The sequence below is a fragment of the Chroicocephalus ridibundus genome, chromosome 14 (genome assembly GCF_963924245.1).
Source record: "Chroicocephalus ridibundus chromosome 14, bChrRid1.1, whole genome shotgun sequence".
NCBI classification, from domain to species: domain Eukaryota; kingdom Metazoa; phylum Chordata; class Aves; order Charadriiformes; family Laridae; genus Chroicocephalus; species Chroicocephalus ridibundus.
In genome coordinates, this window is record NC_086297.1 from 706,452 (window position 1) to 729,667 (window position 23,216).

At 41.9% G+C, this 23,216-nt stretch overlaps 2 protein-coding genes and 1 non-coding gene across 5 annotated transcripts in view; 1 reads left to right on the forward strand and 2 right to left on the reverse strand.

The window, feature by feature from the left end:
- Positions 1–7,105, reverse strand: part of ERN1 (endoplasmic reticulum to nucleus signaling 1) — a 37,857-nt gene extending 30,752 nt beyond the window's left edge. The window contains exon 1 of the mRNA XM_063351719.1: positions 6,921–7,105. Within this exon, the coding sequence (XP_063207789.1) occupies positions 6,921–6,989 (69 nt within the window). The 5' untranslated portion in view covers positions 6,990–7,105. The remainder of the gene's footprint in view (positions 1–6,920) is intronic.
- Positions 7,106–9,156: 2,051 nt separating this feature from the next.
- LOC134523576 (small nucleolar RNA SNORA50) lies at positions 9,157–9,293 on the forward strand. Its single transcript, XR_010073353.1, has one exon. It is a non-coding gene; the product is annotated as a small nucleolar RNA SNORA50 (small nucleolar RNA).
- Positions 9,294–10,356: 1,063 nt separating this feature from the next.
- Positions 10,357–23,216, reverse strand: part of TEX2 (testis expressed 2) — a 56,321-nt gene continuing 43,461 nt past the window's right edge. For all 3 annotated transcript variants that reach the window (XM_063352018.1, XM_063352020.1, XM_063352019.1), the window contains exons 8-12: positions 20,445–20,577; positions 15,875–15,997; positions 13,621–13,830; positions 13,261–13,381; positions 10,357–12,419 (exon numbers count right to left, since the gene is read on the reverse strand). In XM_063352018.1, the coding sequence (XP_063208088.1) occupies positions 12,297–12,419; positions 13,261–13,381; positions 13,621–13,830; positions 15,875–15,997; positions 20,445–20,577 (710 nt within the window). In that variant the 3' untranslated portion in view covers positions 10,357–12,296. The remainder of the gene's footprint in view (positions 12,420–13,260; positions 13,382–13,620; positions 13,831–15,874; positions 15,998–20,444; positions 20,578–23,216) is intronic.

Consider the following 23,216-nt stretch of genomic DNA (forward strand, 5'->3'; position numbering starts at 1 on the left):
TATTTGCAAATATAATACAACATACAGCAAATCCACCACATCTTCCATGCATACAGACTAAGATTGTTTTTCTAGGCTAATTTTTACTCTCTGCATAAGCTTTTCTTATCTTTCATCTTCTTATCTTACAGAATCAGTATATTCTCCACAAAGCATGTTCTCTTCCTGTCTTCTTATTCAGAAGTGAATAAAGCGTATATCATCTTCACAAAAAAATGTGGCTATAAAATAACCACCGTGATTATGGTTGGGTATCAAATATCAGTAATATGCAGTATATGGAAAACTACTTGTTGTAGATCTGTAGATTTAACATTTTCATATTTAACATTTTAATATCTATTTGTCATGGCATGAAGGCTATAAAAATTATGGAAGTAAACGTGAGCTCTGAAACTCTCATCAAAACATCAGTAGTCAATGTTGTCTTCCAGATTACTGACATTATAGAAGATTGGTAGTACTTGGGACCAAACAGAAAGTACTAATGTGCAAAGAGTTCCTCTGCACATTCTGCTGTCACAGGAGTACAAAAACTTTTCTGTACATCTACCCTCCAGATCACTTACAAGCTGAACGATAAAGAAAACCAAAGCTGAAGAAGCTATTTACGTAAGTGAAAACCAGATGAGCACCTGAATGTTGCCCACAGGCAGAATGACCTAGAAACTTCTCAGATATGACTAAAATAATGAAATTACAATAGCTTTTTTTAAGTTTTCAGTATAGTATTCTTGGTTAGGGTGAAAAAGTGCCACTCCCATCCACCATTCTTATGGTGCCTACCACCACTTTGTGATTAACAGGGAGACGTGAACTCTTCCAGGGACGGCGAGTGCTTACGGCATTTGCAGGCATCACGGGAACAGCAGGGAAGAGCACTCTCTCAGAGGCCAGCAGGTCTACCCAGCCAGAGAAATCCCCTCCTCAGAGGGGGCTGGGGCCCGTTCTGCTCACTGCCCAAGGGGTTGGACTGCGAGGGAAATCAGCACGGAGGCACACGGATTTCACTGACAAAAGGGTTCTGCCACACACGTGCACCTTTTCCCTTCAAAATACAGTTGGGCAGCATCACTGCTCCTGCCAAGCTCATGCTCCCCACTCTTAACTGGCTTTGTCTTAATGCCACTCTTTTCTAAAGCTTTCCTTCACCTCCCCCATAAGCCTGTGTTTAAGTTTTACTGCTTTTGAAGGGCTTTATTATATTCAGACATCGAAGTCGCATTGATGTGGTCCATTGCAACCCTGTGTGTCACAGATACCATCTTCTTTGGGTGAAAGACTGAATATAGGGAAAATTTCATTAGCTCTTCCTTTATTTCTAAAGTTGTATTTGCACACAGATAAAATACATAAAATACCACATTAAAAATCTTCCATTTACTCATACTTTTCAAAGCATATGATATCATGCAGTTGAGATTAACCAGCTGATTAATACACTGACACTGCTGAAGCTTCTGACCTAAATTTAAAAACGGATGAGTCCATAGACTTTGCAATGCAATATTGCTAATTTATTTTGACCAACATCTACAGTAGTCTCTTGGAGAAAAGGCTAGGAAGTTAGTATAATAGTATTGATACAAGGCTTTATTATTTCAAATTGCATAGAACAAGAGAGATAAAAATGAACAGATTATTTAAATAATTACCTGTGTTTCACCCAGACTCAGAAATAAAAAACACCTTCTCCTGAATTTATTAGTGACTTTTATCAGTGGCTAGAGACTGCAGCATCAAGATTTCAAATACTCAATAGACTTTATTTTGAACACAAAGCTTTATAATTAATAGATTAATGGATTAACTAAAGCCTGGAATTAGCACTGTTATGAAAAGTTATGAAAATTATAAAAGAAATGTATGTACAGGCCAAACTTGTTTTCATTTTTGTGTGAAGTATGTAAGAGCACTCTTCACCGAAAAACCATAGTAATCTCAGTCCTGAGATAGATTCTTTATAAATACCGGTATACACAGATACTGCCCTCCCTGCAGGAGTGGGGTCTCAGCTGTTGTGATGCAATGCAAATTCTTGTAATAATAGAATTTTATTTCATACGGCAATTTTATTTCTGAGGAGATATAACAATTGACTACAAGAAAAATATGTCAGGACACAAAACACCTAAGCAAAAAACTTAACTTAATGAGCAGAGAAAATGAGATAGAAGGAAAACCTGCTTTGGGTCTTTTATTTTATCTCAAACTGCAATAATGTCTATTTTAACAACTACCCACTTTGGAATTCAGTGAAAGCTTCTACTGCCTTGACAGTCTGTACTCATAATAATCTTCCACATCAACAGTGCTGTTAAGTGAAGGATTTACAGTATTTTGAAATTACTTGGGGACTGCTTTAGAATTAATTTTTAATAATTTAATTCAAAACACAAATTTTCAAGCTCTCATTGAGTTCAACTTCGACAAGTGCTCTAAAGTGCTAACTGCTAATAATCCATAACAGCCTAAAATTTGTGACTAAATAAAAATAGCATTTTTAAACTAGAATAGAAATATACTATCTAATAGAAATAGCATTTTATAAATAGAAATAGAAATTGACTTTATAAATACTAGTTAACCCCCACACTTCAGATCTACCACATCTTTAGATAAAAGGTTTTAGAAATCAAAGTCACAAAATGACTCAAAACAATTCTGAAGGACCCATGGAGTCATACGAAGGTCAGCGAAAGCTGTAGAACAAGTTCTGGTGTGTTTGTATATGTCTAAGGTACAGTTCAGTGTCAAAGACTATATTATCTTCATTCACCACAACATTTCAAATTTTTTTAAGGGTTAGCAGGCAATGCTCTGCTTTGTTTTATTGTGTTACAAGAAAACAGATCCCCACAGGAAGAATTTCTTCCATTAAATTATCTGCTTAAAAACAGTACTTTTGAAATACAGGTCACCAAGTATGTACAAATCCCACTGAAGTCAGCAAGAAAACCAGGCCACTGGGTTCCTTGAAGTTATCGTTCTGTAACCTAGAAATATGTTTTGCTGTGGGGGTAATACCACAAGAGCTTCTACAGGTATGAATAAAAAACAGGAAAACACTTCATAGAGACCCCGGACGTGTGATGCTGACTCTGAGAAGTGTTACCGATTTCACTAGTAAAGAAATCAGATTGCCATTTGCTGCCAGGTAATAATTTTCTCTTTTCTGAGTCTTACGTAGGAATACGTATGCACCGAACTTAATCTGTTCGGTGGATGATACCAACAATGGATGATAGAGGATGGATGGTTTGCTAACTATAATTTACATTCTCACAATTTATTTGGTAATGCCTGGCTTACCAAACAAAAAAAAGTTGACAAGAGATATATTAACTCAAGGAAAAAAGTTCTACATTCCTCACTCCATAATTAGCTTAATATATATATCAGACTGTATGTTTGCACTTTACTAAAAAACTATAAAGAAGCAACTTCAGCATTAACAGCACCAGACACTCTCCTCTCAATAAGTAAAGGTCTACACCATAATTTATGCTCCTGCAACCACAACTGGTAAACCAATAAGGATGCAAGGCAAAATATCTTTAAACATTAGCGCACACTGCAAGCAAGTGGTATATTCATCAGAGATAGCATATGATTCATTACCCTGGTTTTGACAGCTATCCTCTACTTACATTGCCAGGCTAGAGGCTAAACTCACCGTGCATAATAAAACTATGCCATGAAGAAACTTTTTGTAAAATCCAGTAAACTACTAGGGGGGGGAGTTTTTCAGTATAATTAATAGCAAAGTAAATATATGAAAGAGAGCTGACAAAAAATAAATTATATCTTCTTTAGAAAGTGAAATCAAATCTACAGATCTTTTCATCTTAAACTAGAGTCCAACATGTCTTTGTTAGCAATTTCTCATCAACACTGTAACCCAGTTACAGCGAGTTTTCATTCATATGCCCATTCATACTACAATAAGAAAACCTGAGAACTACTGGAGGTCCACTCCAGCTGTCCTCTGACTTGACTGAACTTTGAGTGGTGCTCTACACCATAAACTCCCGGCTAAGTTTTCATACTTGGGTCTCTCTGTAAACCCAAAACTTATTACAATATTCACAAGAACATCAGCAAACAAAACGAGTAGAAGGGCAGAGTTATAAACACATGAATTTACACTCCAGGACAGAGCTGTCTGTGATAATTTTAGGTGTGCAAGATGAGTTTGCATTCCCACCAAAAAAACCCTAAACCCTAATATACTGTTCTCGAGTGGCCAAGGAGATCTGCAACTCAAATAAAACACATAAATGTTAATTAACACAGTAATTGGAGATGCCCTCTTTAAAACCTCCCGCTGTCTCACATATTACTTAACTGGCCAAACACCTCAGGCTGAGATAGAGAACACATTAGAAGAAAAGACATCTGGCTAATGCTGGGGTTTTCCCACGTCAGGAACAGCCCGCGTGCGTACAGCCCACACGTGCTGCCTGCGCGCACCCTGTAACAGAGCACTGACACCAGTCCCGCAGGCTGCGGGAGGGAACAGACCCGTGCTCTAAATGCCAGTTTAATCCCAGAGAGGTTGTTATTTTTGACTTGCACTGACTCCACGTTAAGAGAGAAACAGGCACAGTTTGGAATGTCCACAGCTCACAAAAACTACAGAGCTGTAAATCAGTACTGTATAATATTTACGGTGACTGCTTATTTATAGACAGCTCTGCTGCATTTCTCACTGCTGTATCCGAGATGTCACCCTTTTATAACGTGTTCTGATACATCACTAGGGCAATTCCAAGAGCTATATGCCGTGTCACCTAAATAATAAGAAACAACATTTCATCTCACAAAGAAAAGACAGGAAAGGAAGGCCTTGTATGAACATATAATATAAATTGCAGGAAAACAATATTCAAGTTGGGATATAAAGTAACAAAAGCACATTTATCAAAGAAAATCCAGAGCAGCAGATCATCACCAGTAGTCTTAAAAGAAATCTACAGAAAACACAATCTGCAAAATCTTTACACAATCTCATGTTTTTCATGTTACCTCAATTGTATGCCAGTCTTTTTCATGGGAATTTATTACTCAAGTGAATTAATAATTCTAAATAAGCCTTCCCAGTTAAATGGGTTAATCACAGCCGAGATGACTGGGACTAACTTCACAGAAATTAAAACTAGTTCTGAAAAGGCACTGAAGGATGGAATAGATTTCAACTTGGAAGTCATGGTAAGCACTACCGCTGGCAGAGCAAAAGGACTACGGTAAGAGCCAAGAAAAGAAACAGGGAAACTGAGAACCTGAGATCAGATACTGATCTGAGGTAAGACGGCAGGTCAGGGAGACCAAGAGGAGAGAGAAATCTAGAGAAAAAAGGGGCTGAATTCTACCAGGGCCCAAGTCTAGGTTTTTGTGACTATGTAAGTAAAATTATACACAGCTTGTTAATAATCTGTTGATTTGAAAAGTACTTTTAGTCTTTAAAAATACTTCTTTGTATTCTCATCGAGTACTATTTTTAAAACTTCACGAGTTGCAAATCAGTGTTTTCCTTGCAAAATATGAACCACAAACGTGTCAGGACCCTGAAGAGATCTCAATCCAACCTTATAGTCAGACTAAGACCAAGTCATTAGCACTCTACAATGAAGACTTGAAAGTCATTTTTTTTGGCACTCTGCATTTAATTTTTTCCGGTTTCCTAATGAAGTAAGAACACTAGGTATGTTACACAGCTTCACTACTAAATGTGTTTACTTTTACAGAAGGGGAGTGGAGCTATCATATTCCAGGTGAAAAACAAAGCCTTCAGCTTTGCTTAACCTGAACTATAACCCCACATATTACACCAGCACTTTCAGGTAACAATGAACAATCCATCAAAGAACATAACCTAAAACTTTCCTCTGCTACACTTCAGGATAATGGAAAGAGTAAATATCAGCTGGCTTTTTCATCGTCTCCTGACCCTGAGAATTTACAAAGAAGAGCACCTTTCATAAGTGAATTTTTGAAGACTTAGTTTTCCATCTCAGTACACGCACAGCAGACTGCACCCATTTTAAAGTACACTGTTGAAAATTATTACCTCCATACAAATAATCTGCTCTGCATTCCATCTGCTTTGCACCAGTTTCACTATTCCCTGCGCTTTTATTGCTCTGTGTACTACCTTGTAACCAACCTGGTTATTTCTTAAGAGGTTTTGTAGGGCGGTGACTTGCGCACTTTGTTTTTCACCTTTGAATTTAGAATTGTCGTCTTTTTTGGATACCTACCAGCCATATGTACATCTAGCACATGTTGCTATCTTTGCTCTGCAGACAGAATGATCAAAATGCTGTCAGATAGTATATACAGGGCATGTAGCTAATTGTTTGTATTTTGATATCAACATATATACAATGTGGTTTTTTTTCCAGAAGGAAAACAAGGCCCCCTTAAGTTATGAGGTTATGAAGGGAGACAGCAAAGATCCAGCATGTCTCACTAGTTCCTCTATCCACCTACACAGTTTCAGCTCCCAAAAGTTTCTTTGTCCTACTTCCATCGATTACTTTATAGGAAATCAACTGCGGTTTTATATTTCAAGGATTATTATAGATGATACATGTTCTGGCACGGTGTTAGGTGCAAAACCATACGGCACAGAAGTGGGTACACAGCTTGATGAGCCGGGTCAGGCTGGTACACTGCAGCCCCTCACCCCTGTGCGCACGCAGACAGACATAAGGCAAACTTTTGTAAAAAGCCCTGGTAGGAGCCCACCGGGGCGCTCTTGCCGGGGGGGGACGGCCACGGACCCACGAACGCCCGGCCTGCCCCGAGCGAGGCCTCCCCCGTCCCTCACCGGCTCGGCCGCCCCATGCCCACCCTCCCCGCCGCTGTCCCTGCCCTTCCCACCGCCCCCCTAGGCCCAGCGGGCCGGCTCAGCTTACCCCGGGCCTCGGCGACAGCAGCAACGCGCCCAGGCTGAGGAGGAGAAGGCAGCGGCGGTGCGACTCCATGGCTGCCACCCGCGGGGGGCCCGGCCGGCTCACCCCCTCCCCACGCGTGGCGCTGGCTGCCGGCCGCAGCGTGCCCGCTGATCCCCGCCCGGTGGGGCGGAGCCGCCGCCGATGAGGGCGGGAGGCGCTGGCTGGACCGCCCCGGCCTCCGGTTCGCCGGGGCCGCAAGCGCTGACTGGGCCGCCTTTGGCCGACGACTCACGAAGTGCTGACTGGGCCGACCCGGCCGCCGGTTCACCGGGCCGGGCGGCGCTGACTGAGCCGCCTTCGGCTGCCGTGGCGGGAAGGGCTGGCTGGATCGTCCCCGGCCACCGGGGCTGCAATTGCTGACTGGGCCGCCTCGGCCGCCGGTTCACCGGGGCGGGAAGGGCTGACCGGGCCGCCTTCAGCCGCCGGTTCACGAAGCGCTGACCGGACCGCCCTCGGCCGCCGGGCCGCCCGGGACACCTCCTGCCCGGGGGCTGCGGGGCCGCGGCCCGGGAGCGGGGAGGCGTCCGGCACAGAGGCCCCGCGGCTTCGTCCTGCTACCGGAGCCTCCGCGTTTGTGCTCAGCCCCGACGAAACTGCAGCCCGTGGAGGGGCTCGGCCAAGAGCCCTCGACATTTTAAACCACTAGCTGGCTGCTGCTGTTGGGGTTTTATGTTTGCTGTGGTGGGGTTTTTTTTACTATTATTATTTTGGGAGTTTTGGAGTTGTTTCTTTTTAAATACCTTGTGGGTAAATTCAGGCTTAACAAATAGCCTCCCTCCTCCAGCACTGCCCTGCCCCGGTACAATTTGCCTATTGATTTTTTGTTTTCCAAGCAGATTGGGCCAAATTTATTTGGCATTGTTCCTGTTTTTGAGAAAGTCACTGTTGACCCTGGTGTGCCTCGCAATGCCCTAAATAAATGCAAAAACAAAGACCGTGCCTCTCTGAACCATAAACTGAGTCTAAGCTCCTCTGAACAGATAAACACAAAAAATACCGAATGAAATGGAGGAAGCTTTAAAAAGAAGAGAGTGAATTTACACGGCTTGGCAAAGGCCTAGCTTTCAGATGCCTATTTATAGAACAAAGCCACTTTGTCCTTGCTACATATTGTTTGCTTTCAAATACTGATATCGTTAGTGGAGCTGCAGAGCACACTGAGTACCCGGTGTGCAACAGGCACACAACAGATCCGCTCCGGCAGCTCCCTCTGCTAATGAGCGTGCCTTTGATTATATGGGCAGGAGACATAATTAGGATCTAACCCACAAGCGTGAATACATAAAAACATCCCGGAGCTGCAAACCACACCGAGATTCCAGTTCTGCGGTGCCAACAGACGTGTTCCTTTACAGTGGCCTTGGATTTGAGAACAAGCAGACTGCCTGCCGCGAGACTTTGTGACCACTATGGCAACAGTTGTGCCAGCACTGCCTAGGCCACCACCAAACTGCAGTTATTTCATCCAAATCCCTCCATATGGCCTCGCGGGCGGCAGGGTCGACGCTACAAGTGGGGCTGAGCCGGCAGGAGGCCTGCCGGGGCGGGAAGAGCAGCGCTGCCCCGCACCCTCCCGGCACCTCTCCTCAGGCTGAGGAACCACCTCTGAGGCGGGCAGCCCGGAGGCCCAGCCGGGCCTAAACTGTTACATTTTTAATACTAAGCCCCATTTCTTAACGGTAACAAAGCGCTAGAGCAAGCTACTCATGAAGAGTTCTGTTCTTGCTGAAAAGGCGAACGAAGCTGCCCCAGGCGCCGGGGGGGCGCGGCCCGACTAGCCTCCCCCAGCGGCGGCCGCCAGCCACCGCCGCCCGCCCCAGCCGCTACGGACACCAACCCCGCCCACCCCCCGCGCGCAGCCGCACCCGCACCCGGATCAGCACGTGGCCTCCCGGGGTAGAATCCTATTGGACGAGACAAGGAGGGGCGGGGTGCCGCTGCTTTATAAAGCGCAGCGAGAGAAAGGTCGGGCCCTTCAGTCAGCGCGGCGGGCGGAGGTGAGCGTTGGGGGGGGCAGGGCTGGGCCGGTATCTCTTCACGCGTGAGCGTGAGGACGTGCATGAAGCAGGCCTGCTACCCTCTTCCGTCCGTGTCTTGCGCGGCCCGTGTGGTGACCGGCGGGGAGCGGCCTGGCAAATAAAGCTCTGTGCACCCCGCGAACGTCTCCGGCTGGTTCTTACGCGCGTCCGCCTGTTGCCCGCACTGCCTTTGACCCGGCGGAGTGCCCTGCCCGCGGCGCCGCCGGCCAAGCTGTAGTGCTAGAGCGAAGCGCTTGTTCATAACTGGTGCTGCCCGGCCCGACCCGGGTGGCGCTTTTAAAAGCAAGTGACAGCTCGTCTGGGCGAGCCCGCCGCCGCACAAAATGGCGCCGCGGCCTGACGGGGAGGCAGCACCTGCTGTGGCGGGGGCCTGGACGAGGAGAGCGCCGGGGGGTGCTGCCGTGCGCTGCCGTGCGCGCCCCTGCACAGCAGTGGGAGCCTGCGGCTCTGCTGCTTGGCGTGGTGCGATGGGAGAGGGTAAAACCAGCGTGAAAGGGTGTCCAGGTTACTCCTGCTCTATTGTTTGGCTCAGCAGGACTTAAAGCCAGCTTAGAGCATTGCGTCTAGTGTTCCTCAAGTGGTTCAGGGGACTTAAAACTCATAAGTAGCAGAAGTGCTGGAATTACTGCCCAGGTGTTGCAGGAGTAAAGCACCCGGGTGAAGGGGAGCTGGCTGTTCAGCAGGAGAAATGCATTCGTGCTCCGGAGAGCAGTGTTGGTCATCCTTTATGCTCACTGTAAAGAGAATGTGAAGCAAAATGTGAATTTGACCCCAGTGATCTAAGCTGCAGCTGCTTGGCCTCCACCACTCCCATCTCATGCCGTCCTGCGGGCAGAGGGGCTGGAGTCACGCACGGTGTTTCCTGTATTTGGGGAAGGTACATCTGTACCCATGCTGGTGCCGGGACGGGACGTACAGGAGTAGCTGTCAAGTCTAGGAAGACAGTAAAAGATGTTTAAGCTCAGAGGGGCTTTCACCAGCAATCCTACTATAGAGGACACCTCTGTTCTGTAATTCCTGGTAGTCGTTTCAACGTTTTCACAGGTGTAAAATGAAAAAATACATTTTTAAATCACATTTTAAAATACATGTGAATACTAACTGCTGCAATGAAATTTAGTTTCTCTCTACTACAGTAAAACTTTTGAATTTGAGCTTTTGCCTGTTAGAGCTAGAGCAGTCTCAGTATTTGTTAACCCTAAAATCATCATATGCCATAACCACTAAGTACAACTTGGGTATATATAAAAAAAGCACACTATGTCATCTTAGCAAGTTGCCTTTCTAATGAAGTTTTTGAAACAACTTGCTGAAGATAGTGGCTAAGCACAATGTAGAAATAAATCTTAACTGAGTAATTTTTTGACATGGGATAAATTTATTTAATAAAACAAAGCAAGCAGATTGTAGTTACCCACAGTTTATGAAGTGCAATATGACAATCTTGTGTAATAAGTCTAAATCTGTTTACACATTAGTGCATCTAGTCCTTTGACTTTAGTTATTGCACATAGAAATTAAATCATATAAAAGACCTGCGTACAAGACATGCAGACTTCATGAAAGGCAAATAATGCCTATGTAGTCAGAGCAAACCCCAGAATATACACAGCCTGGAATGGTCAAGGAGGAGTTCAGGTAACAAATATAACCTACTAATATCTCAATTAAAGGTAACCAAAATAAGTGTTCAAATATAGAATTAATTTTAAATATATTAAATGCTAGTTTTCTTTTATGTTTCAGGCAAGGTGCTGTTTAAAAAACCTTCAATATAATAGCTTCATTTAGAGATGGTAAATCATCAAGTTACATGTGGAAATTTTGATTTACATCAAATGTGACAACACAAAGTACAAAAAAGTTCTTAAAAAATTACTTCTAAAAAAAAAAAAGCAAATCATGTTATAAAAGGAGAGCCAAAACTCACCTTCTTTGTAAACTAAAAGGTTTTCTGACATCCATGAACAGTTGGCAACACCCAGGTATCAGAAAAATATTACGTGTGTTAAACAGTGGATATGTAGTGTTCAAATATTGAATTTACTGCGTACATTGAGTCTCAAATCATCATACCAGATAGAAATAAAAGGCAGTTCCCCCTCCCCCCCCCTAAGTTTTGGCCATTAATTAGCAGAAACAGTCTTCAATTACATCGCGATCAGCTTGAGTAACTGTAATGCTTGAATTCCTATTCCACAAAGTCCAAGAAACCACTGCACGGGGGTCCAAATCTTTCAGCCACAGCTGTTCTCACAAACATCAAGCGATTTGATGCCTGGAGTTGCAAGGCCGTAACGTGAGAGTTCGGTCCCATGCTTCGCGTGTAAACACAGTGCAATGGAAAACAATCACAGCAACAAACTCTCCTATGAGAAAAAACTGGGTGTGTGTGTCACTGCGGCGAGAGGCTCTACACACAGAAGGGTAACCAAGTACTTCTGGTCATGTGCAGTACTGACATTTTACGTGTGTGCTCATGTCTTTATAAACATTCATAATTAATCATGAACCAAGGTGATTGTACCTCACTATAAGGCGGCTTGCTATGGTTTGGTCTCATGGCTTTACCAACTTTTTTCTCCTCATTTACAAAAATCTGACAGTCCTACTTTCACTGATAGTTGTGTGTGTTTTATGGCTACTTGCTTCCCAAGAAAAGCACAAGTTCTGTGTGAAAAAAGTAATATGTATATACCACATTGAATCACAATATTACCTATACATCCAATTTACATTCTTTTATCCTGAAAGCATTTCATATTTCGATTGCTTGACACAAGCTATTGACTGCAGAAGTGAAAGAACATAAAACAGTTCATTCTACACCTCCAACTGCCTGAGAAAGAAAAATATTCTTCCAGTTTTAGAAATTCATTCCTTATTTAGGATTTTTTCCATTTGGCACGCAGTTCCTTTGCTGCCAAACAACCTTTCAATGCTTTAATGCACATTAAAATAGCATGAAAATATAAGCTGAACAAAAGGTGTGTCGACAAGGTCCTTGATCTATTACAGTTAAGTTCCTCCCCCCTCCCCCAAAGAACAGGGCACCTTAGCCTCCGAGTTAAAATCCTGATGGCAGCCAGTACAAAAATAAATCAACTGCTTAATGGAATGAAACCTCATGTAGCTGAAGCACACAGGAACAATAACCAGGCAAGTGAGCACAAAGGTATGGTTATAGGCAGTCCTGGGGGGGAAAAGTGGCACAAGTTAAGGATGAGAACTACAGCACAGTTTATAAAACCATGAGAATAACTTCTATAATACTGTAAACTGCCAGAGTCTTCACGTGTCATGGCTGATCAGGGGTCTCCATCATCAGATCTTGAGGAGGGCATGAAGAGGAGCGGGGATCCATGGCTGAGTGCATTAAAGGAATATAAACATCATCCATGTTTGGCATGACAAAGATTTTCTGTGAAAAAGATGCGATTAAATCAAGTTACATTTCATATGCCATTTGAAACCTTATTTTTCTGATTTGTTTAGTTAAAAAAATGCAACAAATTTCCACATAAAAGGTTCTTGAGTTCAGCATTGAGTCAGTGTCTGTACTGAAGCCCTACACTGTCCATCAGCTCAAGCCATTTCGTTGTGTTGCAGCCAAGGATGAAGCTCAGAAATACGACGATCTCCGCAGTTCCCGTTAAACTGAAATAGCACTATAAGAAACATACCAACGTTTCTTAACTCTGCCGCTTTCTTGCTCTTACCCATATACCTTCAAACTGTATTTTTAAAGAAATAAGCGGGTTTGATTCCTGGGTGATTGTACAGGTTGGGGTCTGGAATGAACCTGGTCAGTAAACTGTTTTCCTATCCCACAAGTATTTGTAAATTTGGAGGTTTTTTACCCTGTTTTCCACTAAGGTCAATATGATTTTTAAAAATTATTTATTTTAAAGGAAGTAGTAACACGACACTTTACTGCCGCATCTGCTTTTAATTCCAGACAACAGTTTGGCTCTCTATCGTTGAAGAACACCTGGGATCATGTTTTTATTTAAGTACTACAAATTCTGACATGGTACCTATTTCAAAGAAATGGCATTTTTGGCTCTGAAATCATTCTGACAAGTGCTAAAACAGATTTCTGTCCACATGTACACATGGTCTTGAGACATCAAGACATTCATTGAACAGGAGCAGCGGAGGATATACCGATTAGCCTTGAATGAAACAGGAGAATTTAAAACCCCACCCCTCTAGTAGACCAAAACTACCATTAATGAAATGAAAATGTAAAGGAAACATACCTGAAACTCTTGTTCTAGTTTCCTCTCTATCCAGTCAGTTACATGAACCAGAGTCACTTCTCTCTCACCCAGTTTTGGCCGAGCTTTTAACTCCAGGTAGGGAGGTCTTCGAAAGCCATACCTTAGGAGAGGACACACAACCGGTTTTATTACAAACTCTCCAACGAAGCACATACTTAGATGTGTTAACTGTCAATGTTCTCTTCATAGCCGTTCCTACCTCGTTTACAACTAGTTTGTATCGCACCTCTTCCAGAACCCATTTCAGCTACACTTTTACCTTTTTTCTTAGCTGCAATCCCTCTAGGTAGCTAGCGCACATCTGAAACATGGCCCACTTCTGCAGTAAATTGCTCTTACCATATCCTGTCGGTAGGTGGAGGTGGAATGTTGATTACTAGTGTTCCTCTGCACTCTTGTACTTCAACTGTTAGCAGCAATGGAGTATTGGAGACCTCTTCGATTTTCTTCTTAATAAACTCAGTCTCTGTGGCTTTCTGAAAGTATTTTGACTTAGTAATTTTATCCACAATTCTCATGATCTTACTCGTCCGATGTCCTCCAACATACCTTTAGATAGAGCATAGAAAAAGAGTACACCAAGACAGTTTTCTTAAACCTATTGGTTGCTAAGACACCCATGGATTTCCCATTAAATCATTAGGTTTTAATATAAAAATTCTAAGCAGATACATATGCACATGTCCAAGTAGCACCTCCCAGTGCCTGCACATGAGCGTCTGGCAGAAATTCTGTCCAGTCTGAACACTCCTCCTTCCCAGACGGCATTGGAAATGCTACATTTTTTTTAATTGTGAATATACTTGCGTCATTTATGCCAGCAAGCTGGCATGAGAAGAGACAACCTGTCTATTGCCATTCTAACAAAACCGAAAAGACACAGATGCACCAAGACATACGCACGTATCAGCATAGAATACCCAATTGCCACGTCTCATCTACTTAACAGTGTGTTGAACAAAAAGGTTTTCATTTAAGGTACTGCCGCATTTACAATGAGTATAAAGGTGGTGAAAAAGAAGAGGAAGGGATTTTGGCAGTGGGTAGAATGATATTCCAAAAATGGTTAAGCATTCCTGCAAAAAGAGGTCACTTTTCCCGGCAATAGTGTCAGACGGCATCCTAACTTTTAGAAAAGATGCTTTAAAGATATGAGTGGAAAAAGACTGAATATGTCTTTTTGCATACCCATCCCATTTCTGAAATATCAAACATGCTGTTCTTGGAGTGTGCATTTTCACACTCTACACATACGTACTAAATTGCGACTCTTGACGTTACGTAGCAGAGACAGCCTTGCTAAGGAAACAACATTTTCCTATCCTGCAAAAAATTGATGTTTATCCAGCCTTTTACAGAACTTTCTCTTTAGAATGAGCTAAGACAAGAAACTCCTCAGCTGATATAAAAGGGGTGCATTAATTTAAACTTTTGGATTTTATACTAGCTGTAACTTCTCCCAGATAAAGTAGTTACTCTCTCATCAGATTCTATAGTGATAGTAATGCAGATTTTTGAAAGGTGTAAGGAAATTCTTTTGGTATTTTACTTAAAAATTCTTCATTCTCCCTCTTTGTTCTTAAGAGTTCTTTATATGATCTATGTATTTTTTAAATATATGAAATGAATCTATTGAAATAATTCTGACAATTCATCACATAGTTTTCAAGAGGTTTTAGGAGTAAAACTCCAAGGAAACTCCCTTGAACATTTTGAATATATCATGGAGCCTTTTGGTGCATTCTCTGTAAAATCACAGAGGTGTTCAGACATAGGAGACATTGTGATTGTCTGAGACATTTCAGCGTTACTACAGATTTCTCATTGCACGGCATCATTTCAATCAGATGAAAAAAGCAAAAAAAAAAATATAAAAATCAGAACAGCAGCCAAAACAAGGAATGACGTGGCAAAACTGACGCTAGGAAATTTTCTTTAAAATTATTGCACAGCATCAGAGGGCAGTATTGCACAGCCCAGACACTCAAAGCCCTTCAGGGAAGAAGGAAAAAAAAAAAAAAAAAGGAAGAAAAACAGAAGAAAACAAACCACACAACCCAGAGAAAGAAAGCTAGGCTTGAATAACAGTTGTTTTCTTAAAGAATAGAACATACTGGAAATAAGGGATCAGCAGGATCAGTACGGGTATAATACTTTATACAAACAAAGTATTTCTACTTCATACACAAAATCCTGTTCTTGGCTCTGCTACCAGGCAAAACATGCTGAGGAAGGTCCCCATAGGTTCTCTGCCCGAAGACTTGGCTCTCTCTAATCTAACAGCGAAGGAATTAGGAGGTGTCAAACAGAGCGCTGTGCAGGTCACTCCGCAGGACTGCTGTGTGGTGAACGCTGCTCCCAGCATGGGAAAACGCTCAGCAGAGCGGCCTCCTTTCAATCTGCGGAACGTTCTTGATTGCTGCTCTTTGCTCTAGAAACGGGTGAGTTGTGTTTGCCTAATGGCTGGGACACGCTCCCACTCTGACATCCTGTGTGACAAGGAGCACCGCAGGACTGGACTGAGACAGCAGTTACGCTAAGCCTGGACACGGAGGGGAGGGAAGGAGTACCGCGCGCTCTGCGGGCAGCTCACCCTTCTGCTCCTGGCGTCACCTGCTTCTCTCCTGCCAATTCAGGAGCATCATCCTCTTCTGAAGACCCAGCGCTGGAGGATTCCTCATCACTGTCTGCAAGACAATACGCCCTTGGCCTGAAACTGAAACAATGCAATTTCCAGGTCAAATGTAATATTCTTAAATGGCTATTCATCGTGTACAGCTTTGGCTGACTTCACATGTATTTTGTTGGAGACTCTGAAATGTCCCCTCCTCTTTGTCATAAACTCTATCTAAAAGAAAAAAAAACAAAAACAAAACAAAACCACTGAAGCCCGTCTGTCAGAACTAGCTTCCAAACAGAAAATTTGTTTTCTCCAGGGGAATGTAATCCTGCATAAAAGAAGATGGCAGGGAAATGGCTATTCTACATATTCAAATCAAATGCGGAGATAATTTGAAATACATTTGAAAGCATCTCTGCTGTTGCTTGTAGCTTTCCATGAAAGTTGAGCAGTACATGGGCTGGACAGGGTTTTTTTGTTTGTTTTTAAAACTCTGATGAAGACATGCTTTTAAATGTAAAGGTGAGAACATGCAAGTCTGTCTTGCACTAAAAGCAAACACAGGACTCCAACTTAAAATGACATCGTCTACCAACTGAATCCCAGAATCCCTCAGAGATGTTAACTGAGGTGCTGACACATCTACCTTATCATCACAGCATTTTTAACCCAAGTCAGTAAATTCCATTTTATTTACTTGCACACACGCAATTTTTGCCGTGTAGACGTACCTCCGGCAGTGGTACATGTGCAAAGCACAAGAGAATCAGATCTTTGCCACCTGCCTCCAAAAGGGAACGCACAACGCTCACACCAGCAGAGCGAGTTGTCTCAAACTAGCAATTCACCTTGCTGTAGCCACAGTGTGTGCCATCACCCACCACATTCATGTAGAAAAAACGTGGTTTTATTAACCAAAGTCTAACATAACCCTGGAAGTAATGTTTCTTAGATGTTTTGCAAAGACACTTCTGTCCCATACAAATTTAGGCTACGATCTCCCTTTAGTATCTTTGCTAGAAATATTCCTTTCCCTACTATATTTGCAGAGAAATTGACCTTTGAGCTTGTGAATTTTTAAGCTCCTCACAGTGAACGATGTTTACAGGATTACAAGTTTTGTTTTTTTCTGAAGAGAGTCCAAGATGGAACACGCAAAGAATGTCATGGGCAGATGGGTGAAAAAAAGTGAAGTAATAAAATCAAACAAGTGCTGCTTTTAGGATACAGAATATCACACAGCAGTAACTAATTCCTAGACTTCAACTACGGAAGAATTTATGTACGCAATCACAGAAAAAACACCAAATCTTTACAACGGATTAAAATTAGGGAAGGATACAGTGAATACACTTCAGTATTAACAGATCTCTACCGAATGCAAGAGCTTGAAGTAGTTACACAACACAAGCTGCTTGGTCTTAGCACATGGTTTTAGCCCTAGGGACTATACCCAGGACTATACTATTCTACAGTTTGTTCAGAATACAGTTTATAGCTGTGCTTTCTTTCTTTTTTTGTGTATGTGTACTCTTGGAAATTTATTTGAAGCATTTAATAACCTCACACAGGGCATGGGCTGAGGCTACGGGTCCGCTGTTCTGTACACAGAACCAGCTCTTAGTTGCTGCACGGAGTCCTAACGTACAAGGACAGTTCAAGTACAGCTCGCAGTGCTCAACGCTCCCTCCTAACTGCCTGTTTAGGAACCGGAGCAGTAATCCCATCACCTCGCTACGCTGAAGAATTTGCTGCCCAGGCTACGGAATCAGAATCGTAAACCTCTTCTTACCCGGAGATGCGTTTTGTACCTGCAGAAGAGTGAAACAGCACACCAAAGTGAACCACCTCCCCGAGGACTTGGCGGGTGGTTGGTTCATGTCACTGGCCCAAATAGCAATGCCGGGGCTGTTTCTCAGTGAGAAGTTCGTGTTTTTAGGTCAGATTCAAACTACACGTTTTCTACCTGGGTGTGACCTCACTTCACTTTCTTCTGTGTGTCATACCACCCAGTTCAAAGCGTGCCCCGTGCATTTTCAAGGCTCTCAAAGGTGTCGCCTTCTTACAAGAAGGTGGTTTTTTTGCCTGGGTAACGGGGCCCTCTGAAGCGCCTCCACGAGCACCCACCGACTGGCTAAGACCACAAGATTTCCTCACTTTAAACAAAGCGACAATAAACAAGCTTGAGTGAGATTTCAGGGGATCTCTGCATACAATGGACCATTTATATGACACAAACACTGGCAGAAAAACACTTTGGAGCTACAGTATTGCTCCTGCGCACATTGCACAATATTTTATGAATTGCCATTTGTCAGTTTGTTCTTACACGGTACAACATAGCAGAAAGGACCGATGGGGTAAGAAACTGCAATAGCTTTGGGTTAGCCTACCTGCATTTGCCTAATCTCCGGTATCGTAGAACCTGCTACTGTATTAATTTTATAAAACGGGCAATTAAATAGTTTTCCACCCTTTTTGAGAGCTGCATTCTCCTGAGAGTGCGTGTCGGACAGCATTATCAAATGTGTGACAGCAGACTTCACTTCTATTTCAAACAGTAACGCAGCAGCAATGACAGAACAGACTGGAACATTGAACCATTTGTCTCGCTTTACACTGACAATATCCCAGAACAGTTAAAACTCAGTGCTGTTCCCCCCCTCCTTTTCTGGATGAGCAGATCTTTCTGACATGAGTTTGTGGTTACTGCATCTCAAGAGGCGGTTTGTTCTAGGCTCTTAAGGGACAGAAACGAGCGTAAGCAACCAACACACATCACTTACAGACAACAGGACTGTGGATGCAAGCACGTGCAGAATACTTTGATTTGTCACAGCAATTGTCAACTGATAATTAAAAAACCCAGTAAAGTTAACTAACAACCATGGAAAGCGTAGATGAGAATCAAACTGTTCTACACTACTCGGAGTCTTTGATTTGTTTGTTTGTTTACAATATCCAATTGTATTTAAGGGGAAAAAAAAAAACAACCAAGCAACCAAAACCACCCCTCATTCAGACTGGCCTACATCAGACTGCTCTTCATGTAAAGCTGTCACGGTACCTGGCCCTGAGCATTTAAAACACCACAGCCATGTGCGGGGAGCAACACAGTTAATGCTTATACCTTCAAGTAATTGGTTGCTTAGTTACAGACATTTACATTTGCGTTCCCGGGGGCCTATTGCTCAGCTAGAATCAAGCTGATTTTTAAATATGAAATCAATGCGTTAACTAATTATTTCTGAGGCCATTCTTGCACAGATATAAAAATACACAAAGAAAACCCTGAAGGGATGGGGAAGGAAAGCAAGAATTTGATTTGTATAGACATTGCCTTCTCTATCTCCCATTGTTTGGGTGGACAAGATTAAAGGGATTTAAAAAAAATAATCACACCTACCAGTAACACTGATGTAAATTCAGAAATATTTATTTCAAGCAGTGACAATGAGAATCTAGGTCGATTTTAAATCCTCTGAATCTCTACCAGTGTATGAGATCATTCAGCCATTAGTTTTTTCACATTTATTGTCTTGTCATGACTGCACTGTAACATAGTGCTGCTGTAAGTATTACTTCAATATATCTCAGAATAAATGCTCAGAGCTACGACATGAGTACACAAAGCATCTAGTATCTTAATTCTGAAAGACCACAACATTTTATTCATATCTAAACAAATGGCCAGATTTAGAGAATATTTTCCTGATTTGTTGGCAGTGGTTGTACACTAAGTCAGCGATCACCTACTGCTCAGCAGCTGCAGATTCCTGAAGTACAAAGAGAACACGGCACAAAGAGAATCAACACTCCACAGTGACAGGATGAATATTTGACAGGTGCCACTCACCAGGTGAACGCAAACAGACAGACTGAGGAAATTCAAGCAACATCATAAATATGAGAGGGAAAGCACAAATGCAAGTTAGGTAAGTTACAGTCTGCGTGTGCTCCAACTAGTTCATCAATAAGGCATTTCACTTAGACATAGCAGGTAAACAGAGGTGGGATATGAGGAAAACTGGAGACTAAGGCAGGGGTGTGATTATTCCCATGATGTGATAAAGCTATTGAGAAGTCTTTACACAACAATTACAGCCCATTAAATTCCACAGTTGTTTGTTATTACATGGTTTACAGCTGTAGCTGTACCACCCTGTAGTAGTGTGTTACATGTTTTTAACTCCATATCTGCACGTGTGTATCTCCAATATTCAAGTCTTACTGGCTTTCTAAATCTAAGACCCCAAATCAAGCCTAAGACAAAACTAATTTTTAGTCACAGGATATTTTAAAATCCTACTAAAATATACACATCTTTAAAAGATTGTTCTCCAAAAGCTTTTTATTCAGACAATTATTAATGGTGTAATCAAACATTAAAGCTGCACAACAGGCCAAGTTCTACACTCGCACGTATGTGACCCTCCCCAACTCCTTTCAATCTTTTGCAGAGCCAGAGCTGCATATACGCAAGGAAAATGTCACTTTGTCACTATGAAAGCTCTCATTTGATCCTACCACTGTAACACCTTACCCTTCTTTGCCGATCTCTCCAACTTTAAGCGCTTCACCAAGCGGCTCTTTACCAAGTTTGGTCAAATTCATCTTGGTCTCTAGGGTCATTAGAAAAGATCCATTGTAGGACATTTCCAAATCAATCCAAAGCCCTATAATTAACAACAAAAAGTGTCACTTTAAGAACAGTCACAACCACTTTATTTTAATGTTAAGCCAAAACTCATTTAAAAAAAGTGTATACATCATACTTTTTCACCAACCGATTACGCCATTAATTCACAAATAATTAAAAGCTTATCAAAGCAAGTTTTCTGTTCACATTAAGCTCATGGAACAAAGCTGAATGTTCAGATATTAATCAAAGCCACGCTGAAAGACAGATCAGTGAGTACAGCTAATGATCTAAAAAAAAAAAAAAAAGAGTGTGATTTATGCACACCTGAAGTGCTCAAGAGATCTGAATCAAGATAAAGAAAACAGAATAGAGTCAGGGATTCATTTCAAAACTATTTACAGTACTGCTCCAAGCCAAACAGTAACAGGGACACTCCTCTATATTACGTACACTGTCGAAATGAAGCAAAACTTGAAATCCCAGAGCAATATTGCATGTCACACATCACAACCTGCAGCCTCTTTTTCTTTCAACAATGGTGTATCAGAGAGGTATGAACAGGTTTTCTCAGTAACTCAGCTATAGACATTCTTCTTCTGACTCACAGCAAAGAGGGTCATTACTTAGAACAATTCTAGATGTGCGGTATTGAGTTAAATCCTATTGTCTGGGCAGACTATTTGCTTATTGCAACCACCAAAAGAATTGCCTTGGGAATAATTGCAAGATTAGGTCCTCCCTCTTGAGTGACACCCTGCAGTCCCACCGATTAAAAAAAGCTGTAGGGTATTTGTGATCCAGAGATTAGAAATCAGATGCTACTAAGCACAGACTATGCACCTTCCTTTTCCAGGCATTGCAGCTGCACACAATATGCCCTACCAGTATCTGTCACATCAACCACTAATGCAGTCTACTTCTATTTACTTATTCGGAAGCAATTAATGGTAACTACTCTTTGGGTTTGATTGATCTAAAAAAGACAAACTTTTTCAGTTAAAGAACAACGGTTTTGCTTTTCTGCAAAAAATGTATCAGAAGAATGGCACTGTCCCCAGTGCCACCCATTTAGATTAACAGGAACACACACAGCTCCCAAAGACCAGGACACTGACACACCATGAGATGACATGTCGGAAGCAGTACTGAAGGCAAGCTGCTTCTTTACTAACCCATATTGTTCTTTTTTTCATCATAGTTTTTTCTACTGCTGTTCTAAAACAAAACCACAAGAACTCAAACACAAGCTTACACAGATTTTTCCTCTTTACAGTAATGAAGCAGCAGTAAGGCTGTCAGAAACAAGAAAACAGCTAAACAGACCTTTTGGATAACCAATGAGTCAGCACGCTTCAAACGTCAATGTTGTTTTAACAGTAGATCAAATTAAGCAAAGGATGCCATTACTTGAGAGGGAAAATTCCTTCTGGACAGAAAACGTTCTATGCATTTTCCGGAGGGAAAAAGCGAGGTAGAGGAGGGAGGCGAGGGGGGAAGAACTGGGCAGACAGTACAATTTATTCAGAGTTATCCGATTCCCTAGCCTTGACAGAAGTACAGTAAATAATACAGCATATGCTGTCACCCAAATAGGACTATATTAACCTAAACAAGATTTTTTTTCCCCTAACATTATCTGTTAACAAATATAGTTACTCAGAGAAACCATATAATAAAAAAATATTTTCCTCATAACCAAGCACTGGTAAAAAAACATGGATGAAACAAAGATGCATGACAATTAGTAACTGCATTCTAAAGCCTCACAGAAGGCTACCTGAAACGACTGACTGAGACACTAAAGTGTCTCAAACACTTTAAAAAAAATTCGTAAAAGTGTTCACTCTGGATACTGGCCTGAACTTTTAGGATATTTTTTTTTTCCATGTGTGCTTCATTCATAGGTCAACTTACCAACAAATACATTTATCCTTATGAAAACAAGCATTTCCGATTATCATCCCCTTATTTATGTCCTTTTAAGTACAATAGCAAAACAAGTTATTTCAGTAATTAGTCACTGCAAGCTCTTAAAAACTCGGATACTAAGAGTTCACATGCCATTTGACAACATGAAAGAAGTTACAAGGATTACAAATTCTACTATAAACATTTGCTTGTCACAGTTTAACTGAACAAGAAACTGAAGGAGTTAATTGTTCTCACTGCTGTTGTTGGCAATTAATTGAAGCCAAGTGTTCAGGCGTCTCCTAAATCCCATCTCATGACTTAGAACTACAGCCTTTGGTTACAACTAAAGTTATGAGAACAGAGAAAGGAATTCAAACAATGTTTAAATCTAGGCAAAGGGAAACACTCTGACAGGAACCCCAAAGCATAAGTTTGTTCAAAAAGAAGCCACAAAACCACTTGGCAACATCATACATGTAACAATTTTAAGAAGTTTTAACTTTGTTTTCTGTATCTCAAAATAAAATTTCTACCAATGGTGAATCCCCTTTGCTACTGGGAACACCAGAGGATGTCCTAAGTACTGCGGAGAATCCACTGTCCCACGCAGGAAGCATGCGACAAGAAGCAGTAATATGTTTTAGTTCCCCAAATACTTGATTGCACATAAGCTTATTCCATCTATTCCATTTTTATTTCTCTTAAAAGACAGTTTTTGTTCCTCATGGCAACGGAACAATTTGCTCTTTTCAAACATGTTTT